The sequence below is a fragment of the Mercurialis annua genome, linkage group LG3 (genome assembly GCF_937616625.2).
Source record: "Mercurialis annua linkage group LG3, ddMerAnnu1.2, whole genome shotgun sequence".
NCBI classification, from domain to species: Eukaryota; Viridiplantae; Streptophyta; class Magnoliopsida; order Malpighiales; family Euphorbiaceae; genus Mercurialis; species Mercurialis annua.
In genome coordinates, this window is record NC_065572.1 from 75,047,763 (window position 1) to 75,071,845 (window position 24,083).

Sequence of the window (24,083 nt, forward strand, 5' to 3'; positions counted from 1 at the left end):
AGTAATTACAAAGAAATTTATAGAAATTATTATTACTAAACAAGATAATTTTAATTACATAATGAACAACAAATTTTATTCTTCAAATAATTATATTCTTTCATGAATTGTTGCTCATATTTTTTTCTCACATATAGATATGAAATAATTATTATGATAAGCTATAATTAATAATTATCTTAAGTAATACTTCTACACCTACACGTTACATAATTAATGAATACAGTACTACTCTATACTATAGTCGGCCAACTAAATTCTGATAAAAAAAAATATTTATGTGATCATCTAAAATCAAATCATTGAAGACTAGAATGACCACGTGGCATATTCTAATACGTTCTTCGTCCACATTTCGCCAAAAAGACTGGACGCATCTGATTCAATCCTCAAGCTTACATATCACACGTGTCACAGCAAAAGCCGCAATTCATCGTTAAACTTAATTCAAAGCTAAAACCCCCAACAACTGATAATAGTACTAACAAATTTTCAATTCAGTTCATGGTCTCAAAAAACCCGAACCCGCCGGAGCTTTTCTACTTGGATCCGAACGGAATGGCCTTACCCGGACTCACACCCTTCGACACCACAACTACTTCCACCAATTCGTCGTCGGAGGATCCGTCTAAGAAGATCCGAAAACCCTATACCATCACCAAGTCAAGAGAGAGCTGGACCGAACCTGAACACGACAAGTTTCTAGAAGCTTTACATCTGTAAATATTTAAACTTTGTTGTTCAGTTTTTGTTTCTATTTTTAGGGTTTTGTTTTAATTCTTTATATTTGTGTATGAAAATGTACTTGATTTTATGTCTAGATGATGAGTGTTGGTCAATTTAAGAAATGTTGCTGATTAATTGGAATTAAAATTATTTGCTATTTGCATATTTTGCATTTTCTTGTCTAAATTTGACTTGAACGAGAAATTAAAGTGTAAAGATTGAAATTACTGCTAAATATTTTTGATGGCAGGATTGCCTTCTGATGAATAATTATGTTGGTTAATTTGGAAAATTAGGAGAGTCAGCAGAGTAATTTATGGTCTTGGTGCTTTAATTTTGATATAATATCTCGTTTTTAGAGTATTTTTGCTTGTAATAAGACTCCCTTTCAGGGAGAATTTTTGTCTGATCGAAAAGATTCAGTATTGTTATCTTGTTGTCTTAACATATTCTCACTGGTTTTACATTGGTCTTTTTCAGCTTTGACCGCGACTGGAAAAAGATCGAAGCATTTGTTGGTTCAAAATCGGTTATTCAGGTAATGCTAGATAAGTGGTAGTGGTAGATAATTTAGTCATGTTTTCATCCCTGAAAAATGAGCATTCTTATCCCTAATATATATAGTTCCGCAAGTATTTAATGTTTCTGGTCCTCTGTCTTGGTAGCTTTGCTTGCATGATTGTTTTTACATTTCATTTATCCTTATTTAGTTCACTGCCATAAAACATTGAAAAACCATTCTGCAGATACGTAGTCATGCACAGAAATATTTTCTAAAGGTGCAGAAGAGTGGAACCAATGAACATCTGCCTCCCCCAAGGCCCAAAAGGAAGGCTGCTCATCCATATCCTCAGAAAGCTTCGAAAAATGGTAAGAATGGCTCATTTTACTAGGTTTATTAAGTCTTTATTGGAAAAGGATTAGCAATTTAACTTAATTCGTTTTGCACATCCCAACTTCTTTGACAACCTTCAGTATCCTTTCAACCATCATCTGCTCTTCTTGAACCTGGATATATTCGAAGGCCTGATTCCTCTTCCGTGCCTGTGAACCCTATAACAAATGCTGCTGCAGCTTCTTGGACGAATAACACGCCAGCACTCAGTTTCTCAAATCAAGCAAAAGGTTCATTGAACTCATCTTGTGTACAACAGTATTGACTATTCGGGAAAGCTGATTTTGTGGTATCACTTACTTCTATCTTATACGTGGTTTGCAGGACCAATAGTATCAAATAATTGTTGCAGTAGCACAGAGAGTACTCCTAAAACAAAACCAATTGGGGAAACAGCTGAGCAAGGGACTCGTAGCCATCCATTACGAGGTGAGGTTTTTTCTCCTTCCAATCAAACATATAGCCTTTATAGTCTGATTATGGTGCCTAAATGGTAGTAATGTTTTTGAGACTTGTTTGAAGACTTCATCTGCTCTGGAATTAGATTTGGTTGACGGGAAGTGTACTTACTTCAATTAGAATAAAGTTTGTGTGAATTTCAGGTTAGGATACAAATTTTAGCATTTGTGTGTGTGCTTGTGTGATATCCAAAATAGACTGATCTCGACTCACTCTAGCTGCTTATCTTATGCACACATCATGGTAACATTCTCTCTCTCTCGCTCATCGTATAATGCTCCCCGGCACATTTCTGTTACAGCTTGATAGAGGCATTAGTTTTCAGGAGACTTGTACTATTTTTTATTAAAAAAAAAACTAATGAATTTGCATCGGTTAGTTAGATTCTTTTATAATTTTCTTTACCATATGAATATCTTAGATGCGTGTGACCTAATTATATGTCTATATACAGGACTGTATATTTCTGCATAGATTTTCGTCCTTTTCCCTTTTAATGATTGCTTACAGGTTCCTTTCGGTCGGCATTCGGAGGCCTTGACTGTGTTGTTGCTTCTTGTCAGATGTAAATGATTTTATTTTATAATCCATTCTGATCAGGCACTAAATACCACTTATCTGCCTTCTTACTACAGTTCTGCCCGACTTTGTTCAAGTATACACCTTCATTGGTAGTGTCTTCGATCCAAATGTTACTGGTCATCTGCAGAGACTTAAAAAAATGGACCCTATAGATGTTGAAACGGTAAGTCTTGATAATTCTCTTGTAGCTTTGTTGGCTGTATCCATATTTAGTAGTAAAGTTAGCCCCTAGGCTGAGCATTGGAAATTCTATAATGATTGTGTAAAACAGTTCGAAAAATATATGCACTCTGTGTTAAAGTGGGAAATCCCACATTGGTTGTGTGTGTGAGTGGACATGTGTTTATATATTGGTTGGGCACCTCCACTTAATACCAATTGGTTTTAAGATGGAATCTAACATGGTATCAGAGCCTTGTCCATTCACACAATTTGAGTTTGGCCCGGCCCACGTGAGATTTACGTGAGGGGGGACTTTGTTGCTCGGCCCGTACACGCTACGCGTGAGGGGGAGTGTTAAAGTGGGAAATCCCACATTGGTTGTGTGTGTGAGTGGACATGTGTTTATATATTGGTTGGGCACCTCCACTTAATACCAATTGGTTTTAAGATGGAATCTAACACTCTGCACTCATTATGTTTTTGTGATTCCTAATTCAGGTGCTGTTGCTGATGAGAAACCTCTCTATCAATCTGACCTGCCCTGAATTTGAGGACCATGTAAGTGGTATTTCAACAAATCACACACTTGTTTGCAAAAGTTGTGAAAAGTAATGTCTAGCTCGAATTATCAAGTGTCACTTATGTATTGTAATATTGATGATGCAGAGAACACTACTCTCGTCCTATGAGATTGACGCAGATGTAGCTGGTGCAAACAAAACTCTTAAAGACGACTCACCAAAGCATGCCACATAATTTTGGTTATGAGCCGAAACTGACCTTTCATCACTGTTTGATTTGCCTGAGTTCCGAATTTACTTGTCTGATTGCCCCATACAACACCGACTTATCAGATGAATGCAGGCCGAGAGACTAGTTAGATAGCTTCAACCGCCATCTATTAAAGGCGTCTGCAGCAATAATTTTTTATTTGTTTTCCTGTCATGCTATAATAAGCTATAAGTAACTTTTAGCATTCTGACTTCATGTACATATTGGAAAGACCCAAAAAATAAAATTCATGGTACCACGACGAGTGTATAGTTGTAAAAATCGTTGGAAGACTTTCGTGTACAGTATCTAATTACGCTGTATTCAAGTTTTGACTCAAATTTTCATTGTCTAGCTTGTGTGTGAATTAGGACTGCAGGATTTGTAAATACTTGTAACTAAATGGAATACCTGGTTGTCTTCAGATGCTGCATGATAATTATGAGATTTTGATCGAATATGCTCCAAATGCTCAGCCAGTCTTAATATATTATATCTAATGATGTTCCTTTCCTTATCTGCCATGCGCTCCGTCATTATATTAAGCTCTCCTTGTCTCGCAGAGTAACAATAACCTCTAGATTGTATCAGAGATCATGCTTGTACAGATCGAAAGAACTGTTTCAGCAATAGTATAGTGCTTGGGATTGATTTTTTTTTTCCTTCCAAACTTGGGATTGAAATTAATCGAGTACTATGACTACATTTAATTGGCTGGGTGTGATTATTTTAATTTTCTGTTAAAAGGGGCTTTAAAGTTTAAACAACATGGCAGTTATAAATGAGAAGCGGTGGGCAGTCAGGGACCTATTTTTTCTCCCCAAGGATATGGCATTTTTTTAGGACTAACCCAAATTTATAGCATTGAAGAGACGGATTCAAGCACATAACTGTGAGAAATTCAAACACGAGGATATATCTATTTTAGCAGAATTTCAACGTGCTACAGTTAAAGGATAGGTCCAAATTTCTAAAAGTTGGTTACATGTTATTGGCAAAGGGTTGGAGTCTGAATGTACCACGTTTCTCGAATTAGTTCAAAATAAACATCTTCCATTACTTCAAAACCAGGAGTTTGAAGTTCTTATTTTCAGCCGAATCATGAAAGCAAAAGATTTAAGACTCTGGATGTTAATGTTGTCTTATATCTACAGAAAGAATGGAAGTACCCAAGAAAGATAACTGAAACCCATCCAGAAGATGCCAACATATAATCCCTATGTATCAAATTGTCAAACATTTCGTGACCACGGCCACCTTGGGTGAATTTGCTCTGCTTTTGCTGTCCCCAAGAGTCTGTTATTGCCTAAAAGAGAAGGGTCTACCAAAATGACATTGAATCAGAATAGATAATTATCCAAAACAAAGACGGTAAATAATTTCATACAACAAAAACAAAGGCAAAATTAATTTATGTTCCTAGAAGTTATAAATGCATACCTGGATCTGATATTCCATAGATTTGGTGTTCATAGTTCTGGTTAAAGTTTTGGTTTAGCCAAGGACGATAATATTGCATCTGATCAGAATGTGCACCACCAGAAAGTATATTCCATGGGTGAGGAAATTCACCAGGAATTATCATTTGATGCTGCCGACGAATAGGACCATACGAATGTATCTTTGAAGCTGAGGACCTGACTGCTGAATGATGGAACACTGGCTTTCTTGGATGTGTTTGGGAACGTGGGTAAGGTTTTCTTGCAACATCGATATCATCATAAGAAGTTTTCGAGTCCGATACACCATTAGAGACTAAAGTGGCATTTCCCAAACTGCTTGGAGAATTTTCATTACCTATGCTGACATTGTAAGCATTCGACTTTTGAGTATTGTTAGCTGAAGCAACCAAATGAGCTTCAGTTGAATTATTATCAGCCAACAATATTGTATCCATTTGAAATACCAACTCATCAAGTGTGATCAAACTGTCTTCATCAGGCAAACAAACTTCATCAATTGCATTAGCTTTCTCGTCAAATCCATCGACAGGAGTGAGCTCTAAAGCCTGTGCACTTAAGGAATCCGATTTTATTTCGTCCTCATCTTCACTGGAGGCCAAGTCACTGCCTTTTCTTTCATTTAAATCAGTTTTCTGCCCACAGTTTAAGGATGTGGTAGCCTGATGTTCAACTCCGATTAGCTCATCTATTGGCAAAAGAATTACCTCACTGTCCAATGGAGATGGGAAATCGACATGCCACAAGAAATCATATTCAGTAAGATCGTTTGAAGTAATTAAATGCAACTTCTTTGTGGAACCTGCTTCATCTTCCGACATTACATTTCTTTCCAAGCTCTGTGTAGTCCTTGCATTGGAGGATGAGCTTAAATTTGACCATGCTGCTTCCACATCTGTTGCCTCTTTACCCTTCTTTAACAAATCAAAAAGGTGCTGAGCCGAACCAGAATGACTTGCAGTACGTAAATTCTCACGCTCTACGTCATAATCTTCTTCAGATTGATGCTGAGAAAAGTGGTCTTCACCGACCTCTAATTTTTCAGCTGTCATTGCACTGAATTGATTTGAGCATGCCGCTTCTAGAGCTTCAGTATCTTTACCCTTCTTTAACAAGTCAAGAAGGTGCTGAGTTGAACCAGAATGACTTGCAGTCTTTGACAATGTTCTCCCTATGTCATAACATTCTGCCGCTTGGTGCAGAGCGATGTGCATTTCAGTGACATCTAATGCACCGGTTTCTACAGTCTCCATACACATAATAACACCTGGAGGCATAACAGATATACTAGCACTGTCTAATTGCTCAGTGATTTTCTCCGTGGCAGGTGCAATGAGCTTATGTTCTTTGCATTGATGCCGGTCAAATTGGTTTTCACTTGCCTCTAACTCAATTGAAGGTTCAGTCTCCTCACCCTTAATACCATCTTGACACATAATTGATCCCATAGAACTGCAATGATTAGAGTCTTTCTCAGCAGCAGGATGCGCGGAAGGTGCCACGGGCTCCAGTGGAACTTCACTGTCATGACAAGAAACACTTGTGGACCCATTTTCAACAGCACTTGTGCTAGGTTCTATGTATACTTCAGGTTCCTTAATTTCGTTGCCAATTAAGACGCCACCTGCTGGCTCTTTCTCTAGTGAATGCAGAGAAGATAGTCTTAGATACTCCATCAATTGTATTAGCCAATTAGGTTTTAGATGCTCAAATACACAAAATGATAACTGTTAGAACTTTCGTAGTGTATGAAGAAAAGGCCAAATAAACTGCGTTATTCACATAAACTACCTTCAACAGTAAACTGATCAACAGAGATGGAAGAGGAAGACATGGATATCTCGATCTTATCCACTTTAACATCATATTGCTGCCAGTCAGTAAACAAGCATGGGAATCTGTTAGAAGCTGGTTAACTATTAAGACTACAAATATCAGATTCAAGACTAAGCTGAAAAAAATATATTAAAACCAATGGTTCTTCAAACATTTGAATATTACATCAAGAAAATATATAGTTCAAGAAGATACAGTTCACTGAAAGGAGTTCATTACTTCTACAGAGACAAAAACAACTTTGTACTAATTACCTCTTGTGTAGGAGAGTGGTGTAACAATTTTGTTTGAAAATTATTCTCAAAGGATCTGCCTGAAGAAGTGGGAGATAATTTTCCTCCACATGTAAAAGCTTGTCTGGAAGAAGAGGACGAAGCATTATTTGGAGCTGATGATGCTGCACCATAGCACTTGCTAAGAATGCCCTTATTATTTCTGGAATCCATGCGGTGAGTATCTAGGTCCGAGCTCACTTTATACTCAGCTGGAACATTTTGTTGCTTCCCTTCAATAGGATTATGTTCCTTCCTATTCAAGTCCAATGAATCTAGAGAAAGTGTGTACACCTTAGAAATAAGACGACTTGCAGATACATAAGCACAGGAAGCAGAATGCCGTGACTCAGCAACACAGACCTATATATAGCTATTGGAAGATATTCTCTATATCTTTTTGATTCTCATGTTTCCTATATTAGCTATATTAGACCGTTGTACATGCTTAATTATAGGCTTAATTATAGGCTTAGTTTTCTCTGTACATGTCTTAGTCTCCAAGGCTAAACTTCCTATTTATATTGTTGTATTCTGTAAACAATTGATATGAATAACAATTATTTCTTTTTTCTCTCTTAAACTTTGATTTCTTCATGGTATCAGAGCAGTGATCTTACCTCTTTTTTTATTAATCATCCTTGATCATGACTGACAAAGGAAGTAATGTTGCTAATTCATTAAAACAGGTGGTTGTTGCCTCCTCTAATCCAGCAGAAAGTGACGTCAACACTTCTCAAAAACTGACTTCTATCTTGTTAAATGAATTCAATTATCTACCATGGTCAAGGGCAATCACCATTGCTCTTGGTGGGAGATCCAGATTGGGATTTATCAATGGCAAAGAAAAGACTCCAGCCTTTGAATCATCTGAATATGAGGCCTGGTTGTCAAAAGACCAGATGGTTATGTCATGGATTCTTAACTCCATGGAAAGTGGCATCGCTGAAATATTCAGCTATTCTGAGTCTACCCTTGATTTATGGGAGGCTGTTCGTGAAATGTACGGTAATCAAAATAACTCTGCTCGTATTTTTCAAATTCAACAAGAGATTGCTAATCTCCGTCAAGACGGAAAAACCTTCATTAATTTATTAGGCAGATTAAAAGGTTTGTGGAATGAATTGGAGGTGTACCGACCTCATTCTATTGATCAAACTACCTTGCGAAAAAGAACTGAAGAAGACAGAGTTTTACAACTACTGGCCAGTCTTGGTTCTGACTTTGAAGACTTTAGGCGTAACATTCTGATGACTCCAGAATTACCAACATTAAAGAGTATTTGTTCTTTAATTCAGCGTGAAGAAGTTCGCCGAAAGGTCATGTCTCGTGAAACAACAAACAACAACTCAGAGGTTCACGCCTATCTTGGTCATCAATCTTCAGAATCAAAAGCTTATAAAGGGAAGCGTCCAGATTTAAAGTGTGACCATTGCAATTCTCCTGGTCATACAATTGATCGATGTTGGATTCTCCATCCCGAGATGAAACCCAGGGCCTTAAAAGACAGAAAAGGAGGAAATCTGAAACAAGGCACTAATTACAAGGCTCATGTGGCTACTCATACAACTAATTCTTTTTCTTCTAATCCCACTGCCTTGTTAAATGATTTTGCTAGCTATTTACAAGAAAAACATGGTCAGGGAACATACCAGACAGGAGCTGTCAACCAAAAGAAAGATGAGTCTACTGCATCAGCTGGACTTCTTAGCAAATTTTCTGGGTTCATAACTGATGCAAATCTTGAGAATAGCCAAGGTATCATTACTGCCTTTATGACTGCATTAGAAATTAATAATTTGCATGATTTATGGGTTGTTGATTCTGGTGCCACTGATCACATGACAAACAAAGTAACTAATATTTCTAATTTTTGTCCAATATCTTCACTTGTTTCTATAGCTAATGGTAAAGGCGTTCCTATTAAGGGTAAGGGAAAAATCAAACTTGTCTCAGATGCCATAGAAGCTGATGTTCTTTATGTCCCTTCTTTTCCGTTACAATTGCTTTCTGTTCCAAAGTTGATATCTTCCCTTAATTGTGAAGTCATTTTTACACCTGACAAGGTTATCTTTCAGGACCTCGTCAACAAGAAGAAGATTGGTGAGGGATTCTTTTTGAATGGACTCTATTTTTTTCTACCTGTTTCTAGAACTCCAAAAGGTTTTAAGGCGATTACAACTCCTGACGATGAACATCTTTTGTGGCACCGTCGTCTAGCTCATCCGTCAGAATCTATTTTTTCAAAAATAAAGTTAGGATTAGATAAAGGGACTCATGAATGTGAAATTTGTCATTTTTCGAAGTCTACAAGACTTCCATTTACTTTATCGATTTCTAAATCTGTTCAAACTTTTGAATTAGTTCATTCAGATGTATGGGGACCTTTTTCTACTTCTATTGACGTTTTTAAATATTTTTTAACCTTTATTGATGATTTTTCAAAGGTTACATGGGTTTATCTCTTGAAATCAAAAAATGAAGTTTTTCATTACTTCAAGGATTTTCATATGATGGTTTCCATTCAATACTCGACTCATATTAAAATTCTTCGATCAGATAATGGTACAGAATATACATCTCATGACATGAGAAACTATTTAACTTCCAATGGCATTTTGCATCAGACTAGTTGTGTTAATACTCCTCAACAAAATGGAGTAGCTGAACGCAAAAACCGTGATTTGTTAGAAAAGACCCGAGCAATAATGATTCAAATGAATGTTCCTAAGCATTTATGGTCTTATGGAGTTCTCACTGCTACATATCTTATAAATCGCTTACCAAGTCGTGTGTTGGATTTTAAAAGTCCAGTTGAGATTTTGCAGGGAAAGAAACCAGAATTATCCCATTTGAAGATTTTTGGTTGTACTTGTTTTGTGCATATAGCAGCACATCTCCGTGATAAACTTGATCCAAGAGCGGTCAAATGTATTTTCTTGGGATACTCTCAAACCAAAAAAGGCTACAAGTGCTACGATTCTGCTAACAACAAACTCTATGTAAGTAGAGATGTTCGCTTTATTGAAAGCATGCCCTTTTTTGAAACTTCTACACAGGAGGAGATTCTAGAGGATTTATTTCCGTTACCAATTATTGAGTCTTGTCATGAAAATTCAATAAATGGTGTTAAAGACCGAGATATTTACATTCAAGATTCAGCAAATAGTTCCTCATCTCCAAACGCGAGTGTAGATGATGTTGATAATAATATTGCGGCAGAATCATCAAATGCTCAAAATCTGTTTCCTCGGCGCAACCCCCCACGAGATCGCCATCCTCCCATCAAAATGAGGGACTATGTTGCTCATGCTTCCAGGTACCCTCTTGCTAAATCTTTAACTTATCAGAGACTCTCTCCCTCTTATGCAGCTTTTCTCACAACAATTTCAAGTGTTCCTGAGCCTAAGAGTTTTCAAGAAGCTCAGTCCCAAGATATTTGGAAGAAAGCTATGTTTGAAGAGTTAACAGCCCTTGAAGAAAATAACACTTGGTGTATAGTACCTCTTCCGAAAGGAAAACATGTGGTTGGTAGCAGGTGGATATTCAAAACCAAATTCAATTCAGATGGGTCAATTGAGCGTCATAAAGCACGTCTAGTGGCTCAAGGTTTTACTCAAAAATTCGGTGTTGACTATAAAGAGACATTTGCTCCTGTTGCAAAAATGACCACTGTTAGAGTTCTTTTGTCCGTTGCTGTTAATAACGGTTGGTCGTTGTCTCAAATGGACGTCAAAAATGCGTTTTTACATGGGGACCTTGAAGAAGAAGTTTTTATGAAGCTTTCACCTGGGCATCCGCAGAGCTGTGATTCCAGAATGGTTTGCAAACTAAATAAATCTATTTATGGTTTAAAGCAAAGTCCTCGGGCATGGCATGCAAAGTTGAGTTCTTGTCTTGGGATGCTTGGTTTTTTAAAGAGTTCTGCTGATTCTTCTTTATATGTTCGAAGAATGAAGGGTGATATAATTGCAGTACTTATCTATGTGGATGATCTTATTATCACAGGAAATAATGTGGATTCAATTGCTCAATTAAAGAAGAGTCTCCAACTCCAATTCCCTGTGAAAGATCTTGGTCCTTTAAGATATTTCCTTGGCATTGAAATGGCAACTTCAAGCAAAGGGCTGTTCTTAAATCAAAGAAAATACATTCTTGATTTACTTGAAGATGCTAATATGGTACATGCCAAACCTGCTGCCACTCCCTTTGATAGTAAATTAAAGCTTCATTCACAAGCACCAGCTCTTGATTCACCAAGTTATTATCAGAAACTTGTTGGAAAACTGATTTACTTAACTATCACGAGACCTGACATCTCTTTTGCTGTAAGTCTTGTTAGTCAACATATGCACGCACCTACAACTTATCACTTATGTTTGGTGAAGCGTATTTTACGATACTTAAAGGGAACGATTGGTCGTGGAATTGTGATGATGAGAAACGGGCACAACAACATCATCGGATACTCAGATTCAGATTGGGCTGGTAATACACTTGATCGCCGATCAACTACTGGATATTGTATGTTCGTGGGTGGTAATCTTGTATCTTGGAAAAGTAAAAAACAACATGTTGTAGCTCGATCAAGTGCCGAAGCCGAGTACCGTGCTATGGCAGCAGCAGCGTGTGAGTTTACATGGTTGAAAAGTCTGCTGGATGATCTTCATTGTTCTTATGTTACTCCTATGACTCTTTTTTGCGACAATCAAGCTGCTATGCATATTGCGGCAAATCCGGTATTTCATGAAAGGACTAAACATATAGAAGTTGATTGTCATTATATTCGGCAACAGGTTCAGTCGAAGCTTATCTGTCTCTCTTATGTTAACTCGAACAATCAACTTGCAGACGTGTTCACTAAAGTTACATCTTCTGCTCACTTTCATCGTCTCATGGGCAAGCTTGGATCCATCAATCCTCTGGATCCCACTTGAGGAGGAGTATTGGAAGATATTCTCTATATCTTTTTGATTCTCATGTTTCCTATATTAGCTATATTAGACCGTTGTACATGCTTAATTATAGGCTTAATTATAGGCTTAGTTTTCTCTGTACATGTCTTAGTCTCCAAGGCTAAACTTCCTATTTATATTGTTGTATTCTGTAAACAATTGATATGAATAACAATTATTTCTTTTTTCTCTCTTAAACTTTGATTTCTTCAATAGCAAAAAAGCATAATACTGAAATTTACCTCTTTCCCTTGATTCATTTTCTTGTTTTCCAGGACTTGAATACTTCAAAAACTCAAATGTGTTACCGGCAGTTAGATGTTTACTCTCTGTCCTTGAAAGATGATTCATCTAAAAGACAATAAAGCCAATATTTCCAACAGATATCAGACACTGCCTTTTCAATTTATCAACCTTTTTGAATGGTAATTAATGCATTTGGTATTTATATAATAATAGAATTCATTCAAAGCTAAAGCTATTAATATTCTGAAATCAGCACAAACCATACCTTAGAGAGATGTGGGGGTCTATAAGGTGTGGCACTTCGGTTGAGAAGATGACAACTGTTGCCTTGAACTACAGGAGGAGAATTTGCAGCCAGAGATTCACGATATTTTGGAAGAGCTTCCCTTCTTAGAAGTCCACACTCAGGATTCTGCTGTGAATGTTGAGATGGGCTGCCGTCCCATCTGCCAGATTCTACATTCAGTAAGATAGTCCAGCATCACATATCCGGTAGAGAAAAGCCAGACGAAACCAGGACAACCATTTTACTTTCAGTAGAATAGAGTTAAGAAAATAATTGCAATGCACTGCACACCAAGACAAAACATGCCCCTCCAGTAAATCCCTCGGAAAATTAAAATCATCTTATTCTCAAAAAACACTGAAAAACATGCCAGTGGCTTTTAACTGAACAATACATATAGTGAAGAAACCTAGTGGATGCAATGCAATAAATAGAGAACTCTTCTGTGAGCCACAGCAGAAAGTAATTACTCCAACTCAAAAGGACTTAACATCAAATAATAGCTTTTGTATTTTTAGATATCAGAACAAATTAAATGACAAAGCCGAAAACTAAGAGACAATTGAGAGACATGATAGTATACTAACCGAAAAAGAAATTGACAACAGTACTTAATTTTTTTTAGCACAAACCTGTATCACTAGAAGACTGTTGTGAACCCGTAGAAGCATTGTTGAGTTCACTCGGTTGAGGTGGATGACAGCTGCTGCCTTGAGCCTTTGTAGAAGAAACGCCAAAAGAACTCGAGGTAGACTGAAAATCCCGAGATAGGCTGTCATCCGAGCTTCCAGAATCTGCACTAGAATATGATGGTTAACATCACAGTATCACACGAGTGAATCATCTAAGACTACATTAATCATATAACTATTAATAAAAAATAGTTTTCTTTCATCTTCGACTTCTATAGATTGCAGACTTATGTCAAATCTTTTTCTTAAGAATTTATCAAGGTGGATTTAAACATGTAAAATAAAACCATGTTCATAATTGTATTATTCATAATAAGCAATCGCTATTATAGAAAATGTCTAATCAACATAGTCAATGACAATGTCATAGAGGCAAACTAACATATAACTCGAGATACTAATAGAAACTGAATCATTTACATTGACAGCTAAATTACCTTTGAGCACGTACCTGTAACGGAGCAGAACCAAAATGGTGAACCAGCAGAAGCATTGTTGAGTTCACTATTTCAAAATCAAATTAATTTCAGAGCAGCAGTGCACAAATAACAAAACAATAAAACACAATCTCAAAAAAAAAAAAAACACCTGATCACAGAAATTCCTTATTACTCACCTCAAAATTGATGAATCAAATCCAATCGGTAACCTATTGCATATGTCCAGCTTAGCCAAAGATAATAGAAATTGTCTCGTATATGAAAATTCCACGTCTCTGCATATTAAAATCAAATATAAAAAGCAATCTTAATCAGTACGAAATCTAACAAAAAAGGAAAAAAAACTACAGTAATATTTTTAAATTATAACATGTAAACCAACACAGCATGACTAAAATAAACTCATTAATGATCTTACTTCTTCTTTCTAGTTTCCATTTTCTCAGCAACCAAACAATAACTAATAACATCAAGATTTTGAAACTAAAAATTAATTAGAAAACAAAAATTAAAGAATTACTTGTGAGAAATAAGTTGTTCTTCAGCTTCTGATCTTGAATTTGTCAGTGAACATTGAACTTCACATGCGGTGCTCATTTTCTGCACAGTAAAACATTATAATCAATTTAACTTCGCTCACAAGTCCAAAATCTTTATAATAGACGCTCATACAAATGCAAAAAAAAAAAAAATCAAATCAAATCAAACAGAATTCATGCCGCATTTACACCTCTATGTTTTTCGGTACTACACCGATTCGCCGAGTTTTGAACTATTTTTTATACAGATTTGAGAAGAGAATGTGCTAATTAGAATGTTTAGTTTTAACTTCCGAGTGAAGTTTTAGATATTTCTATCTGATTCTTAGAGGTTTAAACTAATTCTAACTGAATTTTCCCGAGAAAATTCTGAGTTCTAATGTACAATTTGTGTTTGGAAACAGAGAAAAATGAAGGAAAATCAGTTTGTGCATGGAGCACGAGGACCAGCACTGTTAGTGTGTGTCAAATGATTTTGGAGAGCTGAGATAGAGACAGAAATACACATTTATAGGGATTTGGTTGTGATTAACTGTGGTAGGTTACATTTAAACCTGGAGCAGTTCATCTGTTGATTATCGTATCATTTGATATGATATGACGTGGCACGTATCTGTTTGATGGATGATTGAAAGGAAATGTTATCAATTTAAGAGAAAATGGAATGGAAGAGTGCATGATAAGAATTATTGACACCCTTTGATTTCATGATTTTCTAAAATATATCATAATAATTTTATTTCATGTGCACACATGACTAATGATATGAATTATTAATCTATAAATTATAATTACTTATACTAATAAATCTAAATAACATAAATAATACATTTATTAAGAAAAAATATATACTTGTAAGATTTTAATTTAAATAATTAAATATAAAAAAAAATTATTAATAAATAAATAACTAAAATTTATGATTTGAGTAAGCATATAAATGAATATTAATTAAATAGATATAATAGTACAAATTTTGATAAATATTTTATTAAAGTAATAATGTGGTTAGTATAAATCTATTTATTTAATGTGTTAAATTAATATTTATATTTTATTTTAAATTACTTTAATTAAATTTATCTATATTCATATAGCAATTTAATGACCGAGTCAAGGGCATGAGGGGGCCTTGGCCCTCTCGACATTCAAACATTGACTAAATAATACAGAAAATTGAAATAAATTGTAATTTGGATCCCTCCAACTTTTAAAAATTACCCTTCATATATAATACGTATTGTAATTTGACCCCTTAATATAGTAATTATAGCTCCATCATTCTTCTAATGTATCACATAGTATTCAAATCTCATAACATATAACACCCAATAAAAATTGGTATAATCACTTCCTAAAAAAATTGTTATAATCACTTTTACTTTTCTCTTTTCCATAAAAAAACACTCCAAATTCTTATTCAAACTTGTATATTCATGAAATGATAATAAAGTGATGACTAAGATTGCTCTTTTCTTGTTAATAATAGGCCGTTTCGTAGCAGTGGATGATGACTCAAACTGGCGACAACTTATAAATGGTAAATGAGAAATAGGCTGTGGGGGTAAAAGAGGACGCTGCAGGCGTAGGTTTCCTAAAATGATATAAGAACATATTTCGTGGAACACAAGAAATAGTAATTTACTGAGAAAAGTCGCAGTCCAATTTCTGAAATGGAAAATTATTAGTCCAAAATTGCCTGAGGTAGAATTGCATACCCAACCATAGTCTTTCCAATCGGATTGTAAATAGTGAGACTTTGTGAATTTGTTTACATATAATCTGCTTATCATTCGTCTCATGCTCACTAACATTTTACTATATCATTAAAATGTTAATTGTAAAATTTAACTGATGAAGGCTTACACATATTGGTAATTTAGTGAAATATAATTGATTCTCTCAACTGATGCTATAATATGCAAAGTTAATGTATTTTTTTTAAAATATCCACTATATTTTAAGAAATTGATCGGTTTTAGTTTAAGTATTTTTTATATTTTTTTTTACTTTTGTCCTCTTTGAAAAATGGATCAATTAAAGCCTGATATTATATTAGTATGGTTTACAGAGGAGCAAAGGATCAATTCGGTCTTTATACTTGTGACTCGGGATCAAACACTATCATTCATTTTAGATCAAATTACTTAGAGGCCTCTGAAGTATACTATAATTAATAGTTTGGTATCCCTTGTTTCAAAAGTCTACTTAATGGTCCCTCAGTTTTAATTCAGTTAACTGAGAGATCCTTTTGTTAATTTGAGGGACCAAATCGTTTAATAAAATTAAAAGTGAGGGACCAAATCGTTCACAAAACTAAAGGTGGGGTACCAAATCGATTGAAAATAAGTGTCGAGATTAATGGATGGACCTAATAGTTAACGAAATTAAAATTGAGGGACCATTAAATAGACTTTTAAAACAAGGGGTACCAAACTGTTAATTATGGTATATCTCAAGAATCTTAGCATAATTTGCTCTTCATTTTAATTAGTTAAGAACATCTTTTTTATTTTTAGATCAATTAAGAACAGAACTACATGAATTTATTAAGCTCAAGGATTGAAATTAATGAGCCTAAAAAATAGAAAAAGCTATTTTTAATATTTTAAAAATAAAAAAATTATCAATAATTGATCAAAATGGTTGAAACTTGAAATTGGATTATTTGGTCTGGGATCACAATTTTAAGGACCGAAAGAGTCTTTACTCGTTTACAGAGCCCTTATCCTAAAGGCCCAACTTAAAGAACAAGCCCATAAAAACAGCCCAGATTGCTTCGTATATAGAATCCTCATAGTTCCTCTAGGGTTTTTCCTAACCTTTGAAGTTGAGAACGAGCTTCTTCGCATCTGTGCAGCTACTGCCGAAACAAGAAGCACCGTTTTACATCATCTTCAATCAGCAACCATGGTAAATCTCTCACTCTCACTCTTTTTAACCATATCAATTATTCTCCGTAAGATTAACTGCTTATCAATAATATCCTTAATGGTAATTCTCAGATTATTTCAGAGAAGAATAGGAGGGAAATCTCCAAATACCTCTTCCAAGGTACCCTGATTTTTTCTTCAATTAATTTGGTAGCTGTTAATTTTATTATTAGGTCAAATTGGGTTGATTGTCTGTTAAATTAGGTTAAATTGAGTTGAATGTAATTAATAATGGGATGTTAATTTGTGGTGAATATATAGAGGGAGTTATGTTTGCAAAGAAGGATTTCAACTTAGCAAAGCACCCGAACATCGATGTCCCGAATCTTCAAGTAATTAAGCTTATGCAGAGCTTTAAATCCAAGGAGTATGTTCGTGAAACATTCGCTTGGATGCATTACTACTGGTTCCTTACGAATGATGGAATTGAGTTTTTGAGGACTTATCTCAATCTTCCATCTGAAATTGTTCCTGCTACCTTGAAGAAATCTGCTAGGCCTGCTGGTCGCCCACTCGGTGGCCCGCCTGGTGATCGCCCCAGGTAATTAGACCTTTACCCTTCACAGAATCACAGTTTTGACTTATTTTATTACCCTGGTGTATTTTTGGAGGTGTTTATTTATTTAACTTTTTTTGTGAAATTTATAGGGGTCCACTTCGCTTTGATGGAGATCGCCCAAGATTTGGTGACCGTGAAGGTTATCGTGGAGGTCCTCGAGGAGGCGGTGGTGATTTTGCCGGTGAAAAGGGAGGAGCTCCTGCAGATTTCCAGCCATCCTTTAGGGTAAGTTCTTGTTTTAGCATAGTGTCTCTGTACTGAACTTTAAGTTCTATGGTTTGTCAAATATAATGATCTTCAAATGTTGCCATGAGAAATTAGAATCTTATATTGAGCTGTAGCTGTATGCTTTTTAAGCTTTGTTCTGGTCTCTTAAATTGTAATGCTGGGGTCTATTTTAGTAAAACTGAAATTATAAATGTTGTCACTGCACCCAAGGCATTGTAAAAGCAGCGAGTTGAGTCGTGTTATTCAAAATACTGTAGTACTAATTGACTAGTAGCGACTAAAGTCGGAGACCCACATTTCTATGAAAGTGTACATTAAAGCTTGCCATATCTGATTGTTATCGATCTTCTATTTTATAGTGTCTGCGGTTCAACCATATGCATATGTAATTCGTTGTGTTTTTAGTTAACCATATTTCTGCAGTGTTTTTCCTTTGGCTTGGCCTGAATATCTTTTCATTCAAATATTGGATTCCAGACTTATGCAGTGATTTGATTGCTTTGTAAATGTCATCACTGGAGTCTGTATTTATCTGTTTTTATTGTATGTTATGAACAAACAGGGTTCTGCTGGTGGAAGGCCTGGATTTGGTCGTGGAGGTGGAGGCTATGGTTCATCATCTCAAACTCAAACAAGTCCTCCTGCCTTACCTTGAAGATTTAATTGAGTTAATGATGTTCATGTTTTTTATTCAAACTTAGTTCTAAGTTGCAAGTTGTTTGTCGTCCCTATGCAACTCTAGGGTTTTGTAAGCCTCCAATAGTACTGAGCTTGATTTATGAATGAGAGATTTATTGATAACATTATTAAAGGTTTTCCAGTTATATAATTTGTTTTGTAGTTTTATTTAACAGCACTATTGTCAAATGTTGGTCATCTGGTTTCTTGCATTCATGCTAATTTCTCCAACATGCATATGATTTAGTACTATTGGGCTTCCGGCATTCAGCTCTATGCACTGCAAGTCAATGTCTCTAATGAAGGAGTCTAGAGTCTAGCATCGTCTTTTTATTGTATCTATGCACATAATTAAAGATTTTGGAAAGTTGGGGAATATTGAAAGTCCCTATGATTAAATGCACATAATTTAAGGAGATTGTACTCAGAAGGCTCTAGTAATCGAATTATTTCCATGTATACCTCTACATAAACTGATACTCCCTCCATTCCTAAAAGGTTGACGTTTTAGAAGTTAAAAAATATTCCTTATTATTTGACGTTTTGATCATTTAGACCACTTTCTGCCCAAAATAACCTTATTGTTCTACCAAGTGTCAGGGCCCTTATCATCTTCCTCTGATCTGCTTGTGCTCGTGATTTATGAAATAAAACGAAAATGAAATCAAATAGAAAAGATTACCAAAAACAGTCTACAAATTCAATCCAACTTCAATTCTTGTTAACTGTTCAAATTTTAGAAAAATTATTTATCAACTGTGCAATTTTTTTGGATTTAAGAGTATTTGGAACAAGAAATATAGTGAGAGACAGAGATTTTTAAAAAGAAAAAAAGAAGCAAAACTTGCACAGTTGATAAACATTCGCAAATCAGTGTGCCAAATCCAAGTTTAACCCAGATCTACAAATATTCATTTGAAAAACTTATTTTAATTTTTAAAAATAAAAATTATGAACATTTGCAGATCTTTGAATTAGTTTGGCTATTTATCAAGAAGAAGCAAAACTTGGATTTCACATGCCAATTTGAAAAAAACATGAATGAGCAGTAGAGTGGTTGTGTAGAAAATGCTTCTACCTTGTTGAAAATGAAGAAGATGGAAAGTGAAGCATTTTCATCCTTTCTTTGTGCAAGGACGTGTCATTTATTAAGGGCAATTCAGGAAATCTGTTATGTTTAATGCTTTTCTTAATTTGTGTGCAATACTCTAAAACGTCAACCTTTTAGGAATGGAGGGAGTAATACAGTAGCTAATCTAGTAATGTGCAAGGTTGTGCCTTTTCTAGTTTAAACTTGGCAATTTGCCCTTTGAACATGCACACAATGAGCAATTATTATTAAAGTAGTATTTTTTTTTTATGAAATTTTATTAATTATATCAAATTAAAACTATTGAAAGCTTAGTAAAATTTAATTTAATTTTTTCCTCAACTCATTTTTCTCATATGAAAATAATATATTTCCTAATTATAATTTCTTTTATTTTATTTTATAAAAATTAATTAAGAAGTTAGATTGAGCTTTATTTTTATCAATTCTGTCTTGTCTTGTTTAGTTTAACTGATAATTCTTCAATTAGAAATTAAAAACTGAATTCTATAAAGAATTTCTTGTATTCTTTTAAAGATTTAATTATTCTTTGTCCATTATTATTATCATGTAATTACCCAGTGCAAGTTTAAAGAGTTGATTGATGTTTGAAACTTAAATTCAAAGACTTGTACTGTTTGCTGTGGAAAAAGATGTCCTAGGAATTCACCTGGTTTATAACTGTATCTGAGAGGGGCAAAAGTTACAAACATTCATGCAGAAAGTAGATAGAGATGAATAGAACCAGATTATAAAGATTTTAAATTAAAAAGACTACGAAACATAAGTCTGCTTTACAATGGTAAGACCAGCACACCCAAAACTTCAAAATTTGACAAAGGACATCAACAGGGGAAAACAAGGACAATTATGACACAGACCCACAAAGACCTCATCTCCAAGCCTTAAAAAACTCCACAACTGGAACCTTAGTCAACTTCCTCCATCTTACTCTCCTCAGCATCAGCTTCCTCCAAAGCAGGCATGTCAGCATCATCATCAGCAGTATCGTCCTCTTCGATGCTCAAACCTAACTTCAACATCCTGTGAATCCGAGCAGCAAATGTGTTCGGGTCCTCAAGACTGAAACCAGAGGTTAATAGAGCAGTTTCAAACAGCAATAGCACGAGATCCTTCACGGATTTGTCATTCTTATCAGCCTCAGCCCTCTTCCGCAACTCCTCCATAATCCCATTGTCAGGATTAATCTCCATAGTCTTTTTGCTGGACATGTAAGATCCCATGCTGCTGTCTCTCAATGCCTGGGCCTTCATAATCCTCTCCATGTTTGCAGTCCAGCCATATTCTCCAGTCACCAAACAGCACGGAGAGTCAACAATCCGATCAGAAACCACCACCTTCTCAATTTTATCTCCCAAAATTTCCTTAATAGTCTTGCAGAGATTCTCAAAGGACTGCTTTTTCTCCTCCTTTTTCTTCTTCTCTTCCTCGGTCTCATCGTCGAGCTTCAACCCTTCTTTTGTAGCAGAAACCAGCTTCTTCCCATCGTACTCCTTTAACTGCCCAACAGCATACTCATCAATAGCATCCACCATGAAAAGAACTTCATAGCCTTTCTTCTTGAGCCTCTCTAGGAATGGCGAGTTCTCGACGGCCTTCTTGCTTTCACCAGTAATGTAAAAGATATCCTTCTGACCCTCCTTCATCCTAGTAACATAGTCCTTGAAGCTTGTCATCTCATCTCCACTCTTGGTAGAGTGGTACCGAAGCAAATCAGCCAATTTTGATCTGTTCTGGCTGTCCTCATGGATACCCAACTTCAAATTCTTTGAGAAACTCTCATAGAATTTGTTATAGTCATCTTTATTCTCTGCAATCTCATTGAACATCTCGATACATTTCTTCACGAGATTCTTCCTGATCACCTTCAGGATCTTGTTCTGCTGAAGCGTCTCACGAGAAATGTTGAGTGGGAGATCATCAGAATCAACCACACCCTTGACAAATCCGAGGTACTCAGGGATGAGCTCTTCACAATTGTCCATGATGAACACTCTCCTGACATAAAGCTTGATGTTGTTCATCTTCTTCCGCGTGTCGAAGAGATCGAACGGAGCTCTCTTCGGAACAAAGAGAATGGCCTTGAATTCGAGCTGACCCTCAACTGCGAAATGCTTGACAGCCAAATGCTCCTCCCAATCATTAGTCAAGCTCTTATAGAATGCAGCATATTCATCCTTGGTGATCTCCTCAGGTTTTCTCAACCAGATTGGTTTTTGCTTGTTGATAAGCTCCCATTCATGAGAAACTTCTTTGATCTTCTTCTTCTTTGAAGAGGTCTCCTTCTCCTCGTCGACTTCTTCCACGTCACCTTCCTCTTCCTTCTTGGGTTCATCATCTTCGTCGTCACTAATTTCTTTCTCAGTTGTTTTCTCAGTCCACAAATATATAGGATAGCTGATGAATTCGGAATGCTTCTTCACTAGGTCCTTAATCCTCCTCTCTTCCAAGTAATCAAGCTGCAATCACAAAGATCACATTAACATCACTATTATGCAAATTTATTGAGCCCACAGGTTGCTGCCTAACACTGTAATTATGCAAATAAGGATCTAGCTAATTAGTACCTGATCCTCCTTCAAGAAGAGGGTAATCTTGGTGCCCCGACCGAGCTTCTCCCCGTCGACATCCCTCGTAACAGTGAAAGAACCACCAGCCTGTGATTCCCAAACATATTGCTCATCATCATTGTGTTTTGTAGTCACAATGACCTTCTCTGCCACAAGATAAGCAGAATAGAATCCGACTCCGAATTGACCAATCATGCTAACATCAGCTCCAGCCTGCAATGCCTCCATAAACTCCTTGGTTCCAGATCTTGCAATGGTGCCCAAATTGTTCACCAAGTCTGTTCAAAGAAGCGAGACCCTTTAGCTCAATCCACTAAAAATTAAACAATAAATTTGAAGCAGACATAAACAGGATTAAAACTACAAGATAATAGAATAAATTACCTGCTTTGGTCATGCCAATACCGCTGTCGATAATGGACAGGGTCTTGTTAACCTTGTCAGGAACAAGCCTGATGAACAACTCCGGTTGAGCATCAAGCTTGCTCTTGTCAGTCAAGCTCTCAAATCGAATCTTGTCCAAAGCCTACATAAATAAAATAAGAAAAAACAGATTAACCCCAGTTCTAGCAACTCGTAAAACAGAACACAAGTCGAAAAACAGGGAATAAAAAATAACTTACATCAGAGGCATTGCTGATGAGCTCACGAAGGAAAATCTCCTTGTTGCTGTAAAAAGTGTTGATGATCAAACTCAGAAGCTGGTTGATCTCAGCTTGAAAAGCAAAGGTCTCAGCGTCACCCATTTGAACGTCTGCCATTTCCAAACACTAATTCACACGAAATTCAACAGCGAATAAAACAGAGTATTGAGAAATAACGAGCGGATTTTTAGAAAGCGTTGCGAGAATGCTTTAATTGATAATTATCGAGAGTTTTTTTAGATGAGCAAGCAGGACGTGGGGTGATAAGTTTATATAGTGGGGGATTTGAAGAGGTTCTTCTAGTCCCTTCTTCACCGAGAGGTCAGCGTGTTAATGGGGAAAAGAAATGGGTTCTGGATTCTTCCTTGTATGAAACGTCGTCGTTTGGTGATTTTAGATAATTATGGGCGCCAATTTTGGGTACCTGATAGTCGCGAATGTTCGCCTCTCTGTTTTTGTATATCTGGAATGTTCTTTGCTGTTGGAGACCGTTTAAATATGTATCGCTAAACTCATTTGAGATCCTTTTATTATATGCGTTTTAATTAAATAATCCTTATAATTTATTTTTATTCATTTGAGTCCATATAAATACCATACTTTATCAAATATATCCTTATATTACGTCTGCGCGAGTCTTATAAATTTTGTGAGAGCCTGTTCATTAAAGAAATGTATAGTACGATGGTTAATTAAATATTTCCAATTTAGTATCAATTATAATTAACATTTTCACTCTCGCATATGTGATTCTTAGGGTATTTATTATATAATTAGTTTTCTCGAATCAAAAGTACAAAATATAAATTTAAGTGATCAAGTAAAATTAATCAGTACAATGACCAAATCACAATTATCACTACATTTCATAATCGCATTGATAAAAAAAGTATAATCTAAGTGTTAAATCTTAAAAGGACTTAATTACACAGGACCATAAAAACAACAATAATAATATTAGAAAAAATAAATTATAGAAATTTAAATATTTCTTTTAAATGATTAGTACTTATAGAGAACATAGAGGTTTTTATAGTTA

At 35.6% G+C, this 24,083-nt stretch overlaps 4 protein-coding genes and 1 long non-coding RNA gene across 5 annotated transcripts; 3 read left to right on the forward strand and 2 right to left on the reverse strand.

Annotated features, from left to right (window-relative positions):
* Nucleotides 1-415: 415 nt before the first annotated feature.
* On the forward strand, nucleotides 416-3,949 carry LOC126673480 (protein REVEILLE 6-like). The gene is made up of 8 exons (XM_050367636.2): nucleotides 416-719; nucleotides 1,207-1,264; nucleotides 1,473-1,596; nucleotides 1,702-1,851; nucleotides 1,946-2,050; nucleotides 2,716-2,825; nucleotides 3,323-3,382; nucleotides 3,491-3,949. Exons 1-8 carry the CDS (start codon nucleotides 505-507, stop codon nucleotides 3,578-3,580), a joined length of 912 nt encoding a protein of 303 aa, XP_050223593.1. The 5' UTR covers nucleotides 416-504; the 3' UTR covers nucleotides 3,581-3,949.
* On the reverse strand, nucleotides 2,430-14,780 carry LOC126673479 (uncharacterized). The gene is made up of 11 exons (XM_050367634.2): nucleotides 14,513-14,780; nucleotides 14,303-14,382; nucleotides 13,959-14,057; nucleotides 13,794-13,846; nucleotides 13,283-13,444; nucleotides 12,630-12,820; nucleotides 12,361-12,469; nucleotides 7,146-7,438; nucleotides 6,847-6,925; nucleotides 5,036-6,694; nucleotides 2,430-4,916 (listed from the first exon to the last, which is right to left on the reverse strand). The coding sequence occupies exons 2-11, from the start codon at nucleotides 14,377-14,379 to the stop codon at nucleotides 4,828-4,830; spliced, it is 2,811 nt and encodes a 936-aa protein (XP_050223591.1). The 5' UTR covers nucleotides 14,380-14,382; nucleotides 14,513-14,780; the 3' UTR covers nucleotides 2,430-4,827.
* Nucleotides 6,365-7,537, forward strand: LOC130015306 (uncharacterized). Its single transcript, XR_008790327.1, has 2 exons — nucleotides 6,365-6,454; nucleotides 6,536-7,537. It is a non-coding gene; the product is annotated as an uncharacterized LOC130015306 (long non-coding RNA).
* A 2,307-nt stretch (nucleotides 14,781-17,087) lies between the features above and the next one.
* On the forward strand, nucleotides 17,088-18,892 carry LOC126674725 (40S ribosomal protein S10-1). Its single transcript, XM_050369218.1, has 5 exons — nucleotides 17,088-17,234; nucleotides 17,327-17,375; nucleotides 17,516-17,795; nucleotides 17,903-18,038; nucleotides 18,604-18,892. The coding sequence occupies exons 1-5, from the start codon at nucleotides 17,232-17,234 to the stop codon at nucleotides 18,694-18,696; spliced, it is 561 nt and encodes a 186-aa protein (XP_050225175.1). The 5' UTR covers nucleotides 17,088-17,231; the 3' UTR covers nucleotides 18,697-18,892.
* Nucleotides 18,893-20,550: 1,658 nt separating this feature from the next.
* Nucleotides 20,551-23,446, reverse strand: LOC126674068 (heat shock protein 83). The gene is made up of 4 exons (XM_050368439.2): nucleotides 23,024-23,446; nucleotides 22,785-22,926; nucleotides 22,398-22,678; nucleotides 20,551-22,289 (listed from the first exon to the last, which is right to left on the reverse strand). Exons 1-4 carry the CDS (start codon nucleotides 23,159-23,161, stop codon nucleotides 20,739-20,741), a joined length of 2,112 nt encoding a protein of 703 aa, XP_050224396.1. The 5' UTR covers nucleotides 23,162-23,446; the 3' UTR covers nucleotides 20,551-20,738.
* Nucleotides 23,447-24,083: the final 637 nt, after the last annotated feature.

What these genes read in the sequence shown, in the direction of transcription:
- LOC126673480 (XM_050367636.2), top strand. Translation starts at nt 505, where the DNA reads ATGGTCTCAAAAAACCCGAACCCGCCGGAGCTTTTCTACTTGGATCCG. An exon ending in TTTCTCAAATCAAGCAAAAG is followed by an intron (nt 1,852 to 1,945) that starts GTTCATTGAACT and finishes CGTGGTTTGCAG; the next exon opens with GACCAATAGTATCAAATAAT. An exon ending in GCCCTGAATTTGAGGACCAT is followed by an intron (nt 3,383 to 3,490) that starts GTAAGTGGTATT and finishes TTGATGATGCAG; the next exon opens with AGAACACTACTCTCGTCCTA.
- LOC126673479 (XM_050367634.2), bottom strand. Translation starts at nt 14,379, where the DNA reads ATGAGCACCGCATGTGAAGTTCAATGTTCACTGACAAATTCAAGATCA. An exon ending in AAATGAATCAAGGGAAAGAG is followed by an intron (nt 7,439 to 12,360) that starts GTAAATTTCAGT and finishes CACTTTCTCTAG; the next exon opens with ATTCATTGGACTTGAATAGG. An exon ending in CTATGGAATATCAGATCCAG is followed by an intron (nt 4,917 to 5,035) that starts GTATGCATTTAT and finishes TCATTTTGGTAG; the next exon opens with ACCCTTCTCTTTTAGGCAAT.
- LOC126674068 (XM_050368439.2), bottom strand. Translation starts at nt 23,161, where the DNA reads ATGGCAGACGTTCAAATGGGTGACGCTGAGACCTTTGCTTTTCAAGCT. An exon ending in TCATCAGCAATGCCTCTGAT is followed by an intron (nt 22,927 to 23,023) that starts GTAAGTTATTTT and finishes TTATTTATGTAG; the next exon opens with GCTTTGGACAAGATTCGATT. An exon ending in TATTGGCATGACCAAAGCAG is followed by an intron (nt 22,679 to 22,784) that starts GTAATTTATTCT and finishes TTCTTTGAACAG; the next exon opens with ACTTGGTGAACAATTTGGGC.
- LOC126674725 (XM_050369218.1), top strand. An exon ending in CTCCAAATACCTCTTCCAAG is followed by an intron (nt 17,376 to 17,515) that starts GTACCCTGATTT and finishes GTGAATATATAG; the next exon opens with AGGGAGTTATGTTTGCAAAG. An exon ending in ATTTCCAGCCATCCTTTAGG is followed by an intron (nt 18,039 to 18,603) that starts GTAAGTTCTTGT and finishes ATGAACAAACAG; the next exon opens with GGTTCTGCTGGTGGAAGGCC.